This window comes from Oncorhynchus nerka, linkage group LG13 (genome assembly GCF_034236695.1).
Source record: "Oncorhynchus nerka isolate Pitt River linkage group LG13, Oner_Uvic_2.0, whole genome shotgun sequence".
Lineage (NCBI taxonomy): Eukaryota > Metazoa > Chordata > Actinopteri > Salmoniformes > Salmonidae > Oncorhynchus > Oncorhynchus nerka.
Window position 1 is genome coordinate 78,093,751 of NC_088408.1, and position 15,678 is coordinate 78,109,428.

Consider the following 15,678-nt stretch of genomic DNA (forward strand, 5'->3'; position numbering starts at 1 on the left):
TAAACCTATCAATGTTACATTGAGCTGGGTGAATGGACTATGAATGACTGTCATCCAATATCCTGTAATAGAAATAAGGCCCTGCTCATAAAAAAAAAATTGTCCTCCCTCATCTTAAATGGCACCGACCGCCACTGAAGTCAAGGGGTATGAATAATTTCTTAAGGCAATTTGCAAACGGAGTATGAATATGCAAATTAGTTCAGGTTGTTGGTTACTGTGTGTTTATCTACATAAACCAAATCACATATAACTTTAAATGAACTTGCTTCTCACAGAGAAAACAAACTAAACATAATAAATGTACTAAATATACTAAACTACATGTATTCAGTGTCTCAACAAATGCAGGTAAATCCAATAAAACTTGAAATCATCATCAGCATGGAAATGAAACAAAGAGCAAAGACAGGATATTTCCCAAATAAATGGTTTATTTCATATTTTATACAAATACAACATTTACTTGAGAGAAATGTGAACACTAGGGATGTTGACCTTAGGATGTTTAAAGGGGCCATACGAGCCTAAGCCAGGTGGGGGGGTGTTCTACTAAGCTAAGTGGAGGATCGTACCAAGGATCGTTTTGCTATTTGATTTAGATTTAGAATTTTAAGACCCATTGAAGTATCACCCCAAATAATTTTCTAATTATTTGCCGAAAAATTGTATTTGGCCTCACTGCTATTTGCCCATACAAACACACCTAATAACATATTCACTACATGGAACAACAGATACCCCCCCCCCAACAACAAACAAATATGTCAAGGAAGTTTGTTCTGAAGTGTCTGTCCTATATCTGAGAGACATAAGAAAGATCAGGAAACATTATAATTTTTTACATGTATTTAACCCCTTATTTTTGGCACTAAACAGTCTCCATAAACAGACTACAGGTCAAAAGTTTTAGAACAGCTACTCATTCAAGGGTTTTTCTTTATTTTTACTATTTTCTACATTGTAGAATAATAGTGAAGACATCATGTAGTAACCAAGAAAGTGTTAAATGAAAATATATTTGATATTTGATATTCTTCAAATAGCCACCCTTTGCCTTGATGACAGCTTTGCACACTCATGGCATTCCAACAGCCTGGAGGTGTGTTGGGTCATTGTCCTGTTGAAAAACAAATGATAGTCCCACTATGCCCACACCAGATGGGATGGCGTATCGCTGCAGAAAGCTGTGGTAGCCATGCTGGTTAAGTGTGCCTTTAATTCTAAATAAATCACATACAGTGTCACCAGCAAAGCACCCCCACACCATAACACCACCTCCTCCATGCTTTACGGTGGGAAATACACATGCGGAGATCATCCTTTCACCCACACCACGTCTCTCAAAGACACAGCGGTTTGAACCAAAAATCTCAAATTTGGACTCCAGACCAAAGGACAAATTTCCACCGGTCTAATGTCCATTGCTCGTGTTTCTTGGCCCAATCAAGTCTCTTCTTATTATTGGTGTGCTTTAGTAGTGGTTTCTTTGCAGCAATTCGACCATGAAGGTCTGATTCACACAGTCTCCTCCGAACAGTTGATGTTGAGATGTGTCTGTTACTTGAACTCTTTGAAGCATTTATTTGGGCTGCAATTTCTGAGGCTGGTAACGCTAATGAACATATCCTCTGCAGCAGAGGTAACTCTGGGTCTTCCATTCCTGTGGCGGTCCTCGTGAGAGCCAGTTTCATCATAGTGCTTGATGGTTTTTGCAACTGCACTTGAAGAGACTTTCAAAGTTCTTAAAATGTTCAATATTGACTGACATTCATGTCTTAAAACGTCTACAGGATCGGTGTCACCCCCGCTGGACTGTTGCGCTAACGTAGGCTAATGTGATGAGTATGAGGTTGTAAATAACACGAAAAATTCCCAGGATATAGACATCAACCCAGCAAAAAAAGAAACATCCCTTTTTCAGGACCTTCAGGTCTTTCAAAGATAATTAGAAAAAATCCAAATAACTTCACAGATCTTCATTGTTCAGTTTATCTCAGTTGTTGCATCTTGTTATGTTCATACAAAAATTTACACATGTTAAGTTTGCTGAAAATAAATGCACTTGAGAGTGAGAGGACGTATCTTTTTTTGCTGAGTTTATCTGATATGAACAGAAAGCTTAGTTTCTTGTTAATCTAACTGCACTGTCCAATTTACACTAGCTACTACAGTGAAAGAATACCATGCTATTGTTTGAGGAGATTGCAAAGATATGAACTTGGAAATGTACTTTAAAAAATCAATTAGGCACATTTGGGCAGTCTTGATACAACATTTTAAACAGGAATGCAATGGTTCATTGAATCAGTCTAAAACTTTGCCCATACACTGCTGGCATCTAGTGGCCAAAATCTAAATTGTGTCTGGGCTGGAATAATACATGATGGCCTTTCACTTGCATTTCAAAGATGATGGTACACAAAAAAATGTATTATCTTTTAGGTGACTACCTCACGAAGCTGGTTGAGAGAATGCCAAGAGTGTGCAAAGCTGTCATCAAGGCAAAAGGAGGCTATTTGAAGAATCTCAAATATAAAATATATTTTCATTTGTTTCACACTTTTTTGGTTACTACATGAGTTATTTCATAGTTTTGATGTAGAAAATAGTGAAAATAAAGAAAAACCCTTTAATGAGTAGGTGTTCTAAAACGTTTGACATGTAGTGTACAGTCGTGGCCAAATGTTTTGAGAATGACACAAATATTAATTTTCAAAGTTTGCTGCTTCAGTGTCTTTAGGTATTTTTTGTCAGATGTTACTATGGAATACTGAAGTATAATTACAATGATTTCATAAATGTCAAAGCCTTTTATTGACAATTACATGAAGTTGATCCAAAGAGTCAATATTTGCAGTGTTGACCCTTCTTTTTTAAGACCTCTGCAATCTGCCCCTGGCATGCTGTTAATTAACTTCTGGGCCACATCCTGACTGATGGCAGCCCATTCTTGCATAGTCAATGCTTGGAGTTTGTCAGAATTTGTGGGTTTTTGTTTGTCCACCCGCCTCTTGAGGGTTGACCCCAAGTTCTCAATGGAATTAAGGTCTGGGGAGTTTCCTGGCCATGGACCCAAAATATCGATGTTTTGTTCCCTGAGCCACTTATTTATCACTTCTGCCTTATGGCAAGGTGCTCCATCATGCTGGAAAAGGCATTGTTCATCACCAAACTGTTCCTGGATGGTTGGGAGAAGTTGCTCTTGGAGGATGTGTTGGTACCATTCTTTATTCATGGCTGTGTTCTTAGGCAAAATTGTGAGTGAGCCCACTCCCTTGGCTGAGAAGCAACCCCACACATGAATGGTCTCAGGATGCTTTACTGTTGGAATGACACAGGACTGATGGTAGCGCTTACTTTGTCTTCTCCGGACAAGCTTTTTCCGGATGCCCCAAACAATCGCAAAGGGGAATCATCAGAGAAAATGATTTTACCCCAGTCCACAGCAGTCCAATTCCTGTACCTTTTACAGAATATCAGTCTGTCCCTGATGTTGTTCCTGGAGAGAAGTGGCTACTTTTCTACGCTTCTTGACACAAGGCCATCCTCCAAAAGTATTCGCCTCACTGTGCAGATGCACTCACACCTGCCTGCTGCCATTCCTGAGCAGGCTCTGTACTTGTGGTGCCCCGATCCCGCAGCTGAATCAACTTTAGAAGATGGTCCTGGAGCTTGCTGGACTTTCTTGGGCGCCCTGAAGCCTTCTTCACAACAATTGAACAATGGTTGGGGGGTTGGGGGGGGGGGGGGGGGGGGGCATGAAAGAGCACCAGTAAGTAGGAATGATGGAGGCCATTGTGTTCTTGGGGACCTTCAATGCTGCAGACATTTTTTGGTACCCATGCCCAGATCTGTGCCTCGACACAATCCTGTCTCAGAGCTCTACGGACAATTCCTTCGACTTCATGGCTTAGTTTTTGCTCTGACATGCACTATCAACTGTTGGTCCTTATATAGACCGGTGTGTGCCTTTCCAAGTCATGTCCAATCAATTCAATTTACCGCAGGTGGACTCTAATCAAGTTGAAAAAACATCTCAATGATGATCAAGAAACATCTCAATGATGATCAATGGAAATATGATGCACCTGAGTTCAATTTCGAGTCTCATAGCAAAGGGTCTGAATACTAATGTAAATCATTTTTTTTGTTTTTAATTTTTTATACATTTTTTATACATTTTCATCAAAAAAATAAACAACCATTTTCGCTTTGTCATTATGGATTATTGTGTGTAGATTGATGAGAGAGAGAAAAATTCAATGAATTTTTGAATAAAATGTGGAGAAAGTCAAGGACTCTGAATACTTTCCGAATGCACTGTATTTAATTACCCATTCACAGTTTTACCACAGTGGTGTAAGTGCACTGGGACTGACAGAGAAAGAGAGTTTGAGACTGAGATGGTTATTAATGCATTAGTAAGAGTTGGGATGGGGGAGTGAGTGGAGTGGAGTGGAGTGGTGGCATGTTGTTGTGTAACCAAGGCAAGACACATACACTTACCTACCAGTCTGATCCTGGAAAAACTCTGATTGCTATCACCCAGTTAATAAGAGAACGGAATGTATATGTTTTTTTAAACATTCTTAGAACATTCTGTGAAAGTTACTTACATTTTCTTCTATTTTTGTATGTAAAGTTTTCTTCATGTTCTGAGAATGGAATTTAGAGCTAATTGATGTTAATGTGTAGATTCTTTTTTACATTCCCGGAATATTGCCACGGACTGACATAAGAGATACATACATTCTTTGAATGTTCTGAGAACATCTCTTAAGTCATACCATTTTTTAATGCTCCCAGAATGTTATAAAAATATGACATTAAATATTATCACATGGGAACGCGTGTGGAATATTCTGTAGAAGAATGTTATTTCTTAACGTTCTCTGAACTATTTGAGAACATTACTTTCAATAGAACCATGAGGAAACCTGTAGGAAATGTTATGCTGAAGTACTGAAATTTCCACAGAAGAACGTTTTTCCCAATGTTGTTCCCAATGTCAAACCAGTTGAAATGTCTATTGCCCCAAAAATATTAAATGTAACCATGTTAGAACTTTTAGAAAACATTCAGTTAAAGTAATAAAAATAAAGAAAATACAAATGTTTTGTCAAGTTTCTTTAATACCTATCTTGCACCATTCCCAGAAAGTTGTGGGAATGTTGTATGCAAAATAACCATAGGACATCTACTGAATGCTCTCAAGCTCTATACAACATATGGTTCTCAGAACGTTATGTTCTAGCTCGGAGTGCTGTCGTGTTTTCCTGATCCTGCTGCCCCAGTGTCTCTATGTTTTGTATTGTCAAATCAAATCAAATGTTATTAGTCACATGCGCCGAATACAACAGGTGAACATTACAGTGAAATGCTTACACATTTGATTAGATGCAAGATAGTGGCTGGCGAAAGGATTCACCCCCTTTGCATTTGTCCTATTTTGTTTCCTTACAACCTGGAATTAAAATAGATTTTGGGGGGATTTGTATCATTTTATTTACACAACATGCTTACCACTTTGAAGATGCAAAATATTTTTTATTGTGAAACAAACAAGAAATAAGACAAAAAACAGAAAACTTGAACGTTCATAACTATTTAAGCCCCCCTAAAGTCAATACTTTGTAGAGCCACCAGCAATTACAGCTGCAAGTCTGTTGGGGTATGAATCTATAAGCTTGGCACATCTAGCCACTGGGATTTTTGCCCATTCTTCAAGGCAAAACTGCTCCAGCTCCTTCAAGTTGGATCGGTTCCGCTGGTGTACAGCAATCTTTAAGTCATACCACATATTCTCAATTGGATTGAGGTCTGGTCTTTGACTAGGCCATTACAATATATTTAAATGTTTCCCAAATGTTTCCCCTTAAACCACTTGAGTGTTTCTTTAGCAGTATGCTTAGGATCATTGTCCTGTTGGAAGGCGAACCTCCGTCCCAGTCTCTCTGGAAGACTGATACAGGTTTCCCTCAAGAATTTCCCTGTATTTAGCACCATGCTTCAATTCTGACCAGTTTCCCAGTCCCTGCCGATGAAAAACATCCCCACAGCATGATGCTGTCACCACCATGCTTCACTGTGGGGATTGTCATCTCGGGGTGATGAGAGGTGTTGGGTTTGTGCCAGACATAACGTTTTCCTTGATGGCCAAAAATCTACATTTTAGTCTCATCTGACCAGAGTACCTTCTTTCATACGTTTGGGGAATTTCTCACATGCCTTTTGGCGAACATCAAGCGTGTTTGCTTATTTTTTTCTTTTTACTGGTCACTCTTCCGTAAAGCCCAGCTCTGTGGAGTGTACGGCTTAAAGTGGTCCTAAGAAATAAAAGTAACAAGTCATTTAAAGAGCAGCAGTAAAATAACAATAGCGAAACAATATGCGGGGGGTACCGGTACAGCGTCAATGTGCGGGGGCACCGGTTAGTTGAGGTAATATGTTAATGTAGGTAGAGTTATTAAAGTGACTACACATAGATGATAACAACAGAGAGTAACAGTGATGTAAAATAGGGGGGAGTGGCAATGCAAATAGTCTGGGTGGCCATTTTATTAGATGTTCAGGATTCTTATGGCTTGGGGGTAGAAGCGGTTTAGAAGTCTCTTGGACCTAGACTTGGCTCTCCGCTACCGCTTGCTGTGCGGAAGCAGAGAGAACAGTCTATGACTAGGGTGGCTAGAGTCTTTGACAATTTTTAGGGCCTTCCTCTGACACCGCCTGGTATAGTGGTCCTGGATGGCAGGAAGTTTGGCCCCAGTGATGGACTGGGCCGTTCGCACTAGTCTCTGTAGTGCCTTGCGGTCGGAGGCCGAGCAGTTGCCATACCAGGCAGTGATGCAACCAGTCAGGATGCTCTCGATGGTGCAGCTGTAGAACCTTTTGAGGATCTGAGGACCCATGCCAAATCTTTTCAGTCTCCTGAGGGGGAATAGGTTTTGTCGTGCTCTCGTCACCACTCTCTTGGTGTGCATGGACCATGATAGTTCGTTGGTGATGTGGACACCAAGGAACTTGAAGCTCTCAACCTGCTCCGCTACAGCCACGTCGATGAGAATGGGGGCGTGCTCAGTCCTCTTTTTCCTGTAGTCCACAATCATCTCCATTGTCTTGATCATGTTGAGGGAGAGGTTGTTGTCCTGGAACCACACGGACAGGTCTCTGACCTCCTCCCTATAGGCTGTCTCGTCGTTGTCGGTGATCAGGCCTACCACTGTTGTGTCATCAGCAAACTTAAATGGTGTTGGAGTCATGCCTGGCCGTGCAGTCATGCGTGAACAGGAAGTACAGGAGGGGACTGAGCACGCACGCCTGAGGGGCCCCTGTGTTGAGAATTAACTTGGCAGATGTGTTGTTACCTACCCTTACCACCTGGGGGCGGCCCATCAGGAAGTCCAGGATCCAGTTGCAGAGGGACGTGTTTAGTCCCAGGGTCCTTAGCTTATTGATGAGCTTCGAGGGCACTGTGGTGTTGAACGCTGAGCTGTAGTCAATGAATAGCATTCTCACATAGGTGTTCCTTTTGTCCAGGTGGGAAAGGGCAGTGTAGAGTACAATAGAGATGGCTTCATCTGTGGATCTGTTTGGGCGGAATGCAAATTGGAGTGGGTCTAGGGTTTCTGGGATAATGATGTTGATGTGAGCCATGACCAGCCGTTCAAAGCACTTCATGGCTACATATGTGAGTGCTATGAGTCAGTAGTCTTTTAGGCAGGTTACCTTAGTGTTATTGGGCACAGGGACTATGGTGGTCTGCTTGAAACATGTTGGTATTACAGACACAGACAGGGAGAAGATGAAAATGTCAGTGAAGACACTTTCCAGTTTGTCAACGCATGCTCGCAGTACACATCCTGGTAATCCGTTTGGCGCTGCGGCCTTGTGAATGTTGACCTGTTTAAAGGTCTTACATGCACGTTTCAGTGTCATTTGCATCGAAGCGAGCATATAAGTACTTTAGCTCGTCTGGTAGGCTCGTGTCACTGGGCAGATCTCGGCTGTGCTTCCCTTTGTAGTCTGTAATGGTTTGCAAGCCCTGCCACATCTGACGAGTGTCAGAGCCGGTGTAGTACGATTCGATCTTAGTCGTGTATTGATGCTTTGCCTGTTTGATGGTTTGTCGGAGGGCATAGCGGGATTTCTTATAAGCGTCCAGGTTAGAGTCCCGGCAGCTCTAGCCTTTTGCTCAGTGCGGATGTTGCCTGTAATCCATGGCTTCTGGTTGGGGTATGTATGTACGGTCACTGTGGGGACGACATCATCGACGCACTTATTGATGAAGCCAATGACTGATGTGGTTGTACTCCTCAATTCCATCAGAGGAATCCAGGAACATTCCAGTCTATGCTAGCAAAACAGTCCTGTAGCTTAGCATCTGCTTCATCTGATCACTTTTTTAATTGATCGAGTCACTGGTGCTTCCTGCTTTAATTTTTGCTTGTAAGCAGGAATCAGGATGATAGCATTATGGTCAGATTTGCTAAATGGAAGGTGAGGGTGAGCTTTGTATACGTCTCTGTGTGGAGTTTTATTTTTTTGAAATTTCACCTTTATTTAACCAGGTAGGCTATGTCATGATGTTGCCCTCTTTGGGTACATCGAGCACCATCCCCCGCTCTCTGCTCCTACAACCAGACTGCTGTGGCCAGAGAGAGGTCGTAAATTCCTGAGGAGAGGATCTCCTCATGGCCACACAGTATAACGACAGAGTGAATTTTCATGGAGAACAAAGTAATTTCTTCCACCTCACAGAACTTGAGGTTCGAACAACTTTTATGTTCCGGAGAAGGCATAAAAGATCGGTGAAGAACTGGTCCGTTTGTTACATTGTGGTGAGGCTCATGGGAGACGGTGCGGCCACATTACCATAACACTGTTTATACTGTATAATAGCCTCAGATATGAGGTTTACATCTAATTGTTGTATAAGATGAATAAGTGAGGATGATACTGTTTGTAAAATTGTGTAATGTGATTTTGGACTGTTTAATGAAGGAAACTCCAATTCCCTTTTGAGTTTAGCTAAATCAGAGGACTGCCCATGAGCCCAGTTAGGGCCGGGCATCCCGGGACAGCCCTTTTCTGCAATTCCGAATAAAACCCCAACTTTGAGAAATTCTCAGTAGACCATGTTTTTCTCTATTACGAGTGTACAAAGGTTGCAGACCATTGCTGAATCTTTTAACCATAACACGTGATTAAACTCTTAGACTATCGATACCGACAGAATAAGAACAAGTCTTTGATATTAATTACTAGTCTGCAGCTAGGAATCATTGAACGCGAAGAACGACAACCGCCGAAACATCTATTCTACAACAACATGAATGAATGACGCTCTGAACTATCCCCTCTAACCACGACAGACAGAGAGAGAGAGAGAGAGAGACGGACAATTCTACAAAAGGAACAAACTTTTCAACAGTGATCAAGAAAACACACTGAGCGTAAATATATTGATTGATTGCAATTGTTCCCAAATGAGTGAGCGTTCATGTGCAAAGGATTAGTATTTCAATTGCTACAATTATCAAATCTGTTGTGACTTCTCAGGTGAACCCTACTCCCCCTTTTGTCTAACAAGCCGCCATGCCGGTTTAGCCCACTAGGGCACATTCTCCTATCATTTCTTGTAACCATATTTACTTTGTTTGTTTGTGTGTGCACTTCTGTGATTGTTAGTTAATAAATAAATTATTTAAGACAATTGATGTATGGATGACTCGTAGTGAAGACTGGGTTCGTGCAGATGACAAACAATTCACGTTTGGAATGAGACTAACGTAAAGTAAATAATTAATTAATCAGAAGACTATTGATCAGATTTGAAAATATCTGAAAGGTTATATTAGGAAATTATAACTTTGTAATCTGAATATTTTCCTTGGTGCCCCGACTTCCTAGTTAATTACAGTTACATGATTAATCAGTTTGATCAGTTCGCGTAATACTAACTACAGAGAATCTTTGATAAAAACTATAAGTCTTCAGTTTAATGACTGTAAAGACACGACAGCTAGTTGAGAACAAGTTCTCATTTGCAACTGCGACCTGGCCAAGATAAAGCAAAGCAGTGTGACACAGACAACAACACAGAGTTACACATGGAGTAAACGATAAACAAGCCAATAACACAAACAAGTCAATGACACAGTAGAGAAAAGAAGTAAAGGTGGTCCAGAGATTTTTCCCTCTGGTTGCACATTTAAAATGCTGCTAGAAATTTGGTAAGACAGATTTAAGTTTCCCTGCATTAAAGTCCCCGGCTACTAGGAGCGCCGTCTCTGGGTGAGCGTTTCCCTGTTTGCTTATGGCAGAATACAGCTCAGTTTTGAATGTCCCGTTGGTAATTTAATCTTCCGCGTAGGTCATCAAATTTATTTTCCAAAGATTGCTGTGTGCTAGCAGAATTGAAGGAAGTGGGGGTTTATTCGATCGACTACAAATTCTCAGAAGGCAGCCCACCCTATGGCCCCTTTTTCTCCACCTTCTCTTCACGCAAATGACGGGTATCTGGGCCTGTTTCCGGGAAAGCGATATATCATTCATGTCGAACTTGTTAAATTAAAAAAGGATTCTGCCAGTCCGTGGTGAGTAATCGAAGTTCTGATGTCCAGAAGTTATTTTCGGTCAAAAGAGACAGTAGCAGCAACATGATGTACAAAATAAGTGAATAAGTTACAAGCAACGCAAAGAAACAAACAAAAAAACTCAATTGGTTAGGAATACGTAAAACATCAGCCTTGTTCTCCGGCGCCATCTTTACATTGGAGTAGATGGTGTAGCCAAAGTCCTGGCTGATGAGGCACACACCGCCCGTTTGGACATTATTGACCCAGCCGCAGAAGGGGGGCATGTAGCCTTGTATGTTTATCCTGCTTGCATTTCCATATGGGAAAATAAAGTTTACCTTGCTAAATTATTTTTGTTTCTTCCCTCTCAGGTATCTGGGAATCACCCGGCCCCTCACATACCCAGCCAGGCAGAACGGTCAGCTGATGGCCAAGATGATCCTGGGGGTGTGGTTGGTGTCCGCCTCCATCACCCTGCCCCCCTTCTGTGGCTGGGCCAAGAATGTCCACACGGGCGGCGTGTGCCTCATCAGCCAGGACTTTGGCTACACCATCTACTCCACGGCAGTGGCCTTCTACATCCCCATGCTCGTCATGCTCTTTATGTACTACAAGATCTTCAGGGCCGCCCGCAAGAGCGGTCTGAAGCACCGCTTCACCGACTTTGCCCGGCGGGAGCGGCTGGAGACAGTGGCCAGTGAGGCGCTGAGGATGCAGGGCCTGAAGCCGCAAGGTGTGGCCGAGGAGTGTGCGGCGCTATCCCGTCTGCTGTCCCGTGAGCGCCGCAACATCTCCATCTTCAAAAGGGAGCAGAAGGCAGCCACCACGCTGGGGGTGATCGTCGGTGTGTTCTCTGTCTGCTGGCTGCCCTTCTTCATCCTGTCCACAGCTAGGCCTTTCATCTGCGGGGTGGAGTGCAGCTGCGTGCCCATCTGGCTGGAAAGGTTCCTCCTCTGGCTGGGTTATGCCAACTCCCTCATGAACCCCTTCATCTATGCCTTCTTCAACCGGGATCTGCGCTCCACATACAAGGACCTGCTACGATGCCGCTACCGCAACATCAACCGACGCCTGTCCGCCGTGGGCGTGCATGAGGCCCTCAAGGTGTAGGAGGAAGAGGACAAGGATGAGGAGGAGAGTTTGGGGCCCCAGAAGCGTCCAAGGAATTTTAAATGCCGTCCTTATTGCAAAAACTACTGGGAAGTGCAGTTTCTGTGGTTGTATAATGGAAGCTTAGAGGGATGACCTGTGACCTGGCAGTAGTATTGTAGATAAAGACAGATAAAGACAGAGGCTGACTGTTACTTCCTCTCTAACCCACTGCAGAGGCACAGAGATAAGGCCATTCCTTAGGTCTGTGTCTGTGTCACTCACTCAGTCATTCTATTTTGGGACCAAAAACCATGGACCGTATTTGACGGGCTATTCAAGTTGACACTGGCTTTGTGCATATGCTACACAGTCCTGACTTCATATTCATGTCTGGTGGATGGTGCATTGACTGGGGAAATGACATGCGGACCCAGGCGATAATTCTGGGTCATTCAAAGCATGGGCTGCGAATAGATTTTTGCATGATGATATTTGCCAAATTGATGCTTGAGCAAGTGGGTGCCAGTGGCTATTGAACCAATGAAGGTCACGGAATCGGTATCTACATAACTGTTTCCAGTTCATCTTGTCTGTGGTACAGTAGGTGATGATGGTGAACAATTGAAAGTGGTCTGTATAGGTATATGTGAATCTATTACTTTGTGGAGGCAGTTAAGTGTTTTCTGTTTACCAACAAAAACACTGCAGAACAGAGGGGTATACTACAAAGCAGGATCAAGGAGCCTGAATATTCTGAAAATGTTGAACGTTTTCAGAAAGATTATCTTGAAATTGCCATTGTCTCATTGACTCAACAACCAAAAACACATACATGTATCTATGTTTAGCTTTTTTAATGAACCAGAAAATCATCTGTTATTTGTAGTTGTTTATCAAAGTTAGCTGGCTAACTCACTGAATCTGCTTTGTAGTATACACCTCAGAAGGCACCTTTGTGTTGTCATTTTATTTCCAGACATGCTTTTGACTGTCAGTTTCTCTATTCAATCATTGAATAGAATACATTGATCTCTGCTGGCCAACATCACTTAGCTATTAAAGAGTTAACTACAAAGTCAACCCAAGGGACACACACAGATCCAAGGGACACACACACAGACGCAAGGGACACACACACACAGACGCATTGGACACACGCACACAGACACAAGGGACACACACACACAGACCCAAGGGACACACACACACAGACGCAAGGGACACACACACACACAGACCCAAGGGACACACATACACACAGACCCAAGGGACACACACACACAGACCCAAGGGACACACACACACAGACCCAAGGGACACACACACACAGACCCAAGGGACACACACACAGACCCAAGGGACACACACACAGACCCAAGGGACACACACACACAGACCCAAGGGACACACACACACAGACCCAAGGGACACACACACACACACACAGACCCAAGGGACATACACACAGACCCAAGGGACACACACAGAGACCCAAGGGACATACACAGAGACCCAAGGGACACACACAGAGACCCAAGGGACACACACACAGTACATGGCCAAGATAGTATATTACTTTTGAATATAAATCGTAATGCAAATGAAAGCCAACAAACAAAAGTTAATCTTTCAATGTTACCACAAAGCACTTGAGGGTAGCAAATATGACAAGCCTGTGATTTGAAGTGATTTAATGGGTAAGAGAAAAAAGAGATGGTACAACAAGTAGGCCTAATGGTTAGCGCCTGAGAATGTACTGTAACTAGAAACATATTATCTCTGAGAAATGCCCATTTACAAAATCCACAGGAACCCTCACTATTTCAGAAAACAAAACTCTTGATTTGGCATTCATTGTTCAGTGGAGTCTGCATTGAAACTTGCATCTGTCTAACATGCTATGCATTATCCATGGAGGAGCAGAGTGTTGTGCATAGTAAATCTGACATACAGTACATATGTAGGATCGTAAACCCTGTTACTGCAGTGGACTAAAACAGGGTCATACAGAGTGTTTCTTGGTAGTCTTAAACAAATCTACTTTGAAACAAAAGTATACACCTCACACACATGGTTTTGGGCTTAAAAAAGAAGATACATGTACCATGTCAGATATAGATCATGTTTTAAATGTACACGTTATATACATCACAGAAGACTGAAATATAACAAAAGCTTTGACATAGAAACACACGTCGTATATAAAAAAAGATGTTTCTTAATTATGAAATGATGAACATTCCACCCATGAGGCAACTAGGTCATTAGACTGCAGGAAAGGGCTACTTCGATCCCCCTGTTGCATGAGAGCTTTCCTGCAATGCAGGACATTTAAAACTTGTAGTGTATTTGAGGTTTAAATAGGTTTCTGGAGTTTGTAATTTCCAGACTTGGTTTCCCCGTACGAAAAGTATATCAACCCCTAAAAAAATGTAATTCATTATAATCCACATAATAATTCACATTTCCTGTTGCTGGATTATTTTCTTGCTGTAGCAAACTGGCTGAAATTAAGATCCTACATCTGTAGTTCAGCAGCACAGTGGTTTAAACTACGTCACCCAAGCATACTTAAGCACATAAGGGTAAAACATGCAGAAGTGATCTTAAACTATGGAGCTCTATGGGGATGTTTTTGCTGAGTTGAGTTTTTACCACATACACAAACAGTTAGAGTTGGCTGCTCGAAACAGACTGATTTTCCCTACCTTTTGTTTGTGTTGTAACAAAAGCTGATCAAACTATTGAACATGACCATTATGGAAAAGGCACTAATTATGCTGATGAGGTTCACCCAACAAGGAATAAGTCCACCCATCAACGTCTTCATCTCTAACACCTGAAGCATCAGGTATTGCTACTTCTGCTGTCTCTACATAGCAGGATGTGGTCAAAACTTCTAGGAACTCTGCCTCAACTTCAGTTGATCACAACAACTGCTCTGTTCTGTTGACATTCTCTGTATTGATCTGTGTAAAACGTAATCATTGAAGCAGCGTGTGCTTTCTCTACCTCGATTTTTGTAAAGTACTTGTTCATTATTATTGCAAACAGATATCTATTCCTGGCTTGCACTATATTTTGTCATATGATTCCATGTTATTTAAAGTGTCTAGTGTCAACAAAATTCATTCACATACCGTCTACAACTGCTTTGCCGACATTATTCTCTCAAATTTACCTGGAGAAATGAAAGCATATTTATTTCAACACTTTGTAAATAAAGCAGCACTTGGTTTAAAATCTCACAGTGGTTTCTTCCAGTATGCACATATATTCCCCAGTCACTCAGACATTCATATGGTCATGAACTATTTAATACCCACAGATGTTATATCTCTGCCAGCTGTTTCACACTTAAAACATGTCCTGTCATATTGCACTTTGAAACAAGAAACCGTCAAGAGGCCTTTAAAATGCTCCTTCATTGTTACATAAAAGATCTCCTCACCAAAGAGCAAAACCTAAATAATGCAAAATATATCAACAAAGCTGGCTAGATTTATAGACCTTTCATAGAAGGAATCAGGATAGACCTTAAGGCATTGTATACTGTAGGTCTAGTCCTGAAACATTCATACATTTTCAGATGAACTCAAAACAATCCAAAAGGATTTGCTTCTGAAACATGACCGAGGTGTCTGGAGGAGTGAATGAGGACAGTGACCCAAAAACTCCTCATTATTATCAACCTGCTCCCAGCATTAGTTTGGCAGCTGTCTGCTTCATATCCCGAGAGTAAGCGATAATCAACAAGGGGCTATGTGTTCTATGGAAAATAATGAACGACTTGGGAAAGGGGAATACCTAGTCAGTTGTACAACTGAATGCATTCCACTGAAATGTTTCTACTGCATTTAATCCAACACGCTAGTGGAGTCTATTCTAGAGAGAGAGAATGGTTTTGTAATGTTACTCGTAATGTTCCCCTAATGTTTGTGTCCAGTTTCCATTAGTTAGGGGAATATTCTATCTATGTTAGCAAAAAACCTACTGAGAACCTTTT

At 41.9% G+C, this 15,678-nt stretch overlaps 1 protein-coding gene across 1 annotated transcript in view; it reads left to right on the forward strand.

Moving 5' to 3' along the window:
• Positions 1–14,917, forward strand: part of LOC115140214 (5-hydroxytryptamine receptor 7-like) — an 83,159-nt gene extending 68,242 nt beyond the window's left edge. Inside the window, exon 2 of the mRNA XM_029678418.2 lies at positions 10,952–14,917. Coding sequence (XP_029534278.1) covers positions 10,952–11,690 — 739 coding nt within the window. The 3' untranslated portion in view covers positions 11,691–14,917. The remainder of the gene's footprint in view (positions 1–10,951) is intronic.
• Positions 14,918–15,678: the final 761 nt, after the last annotated feature.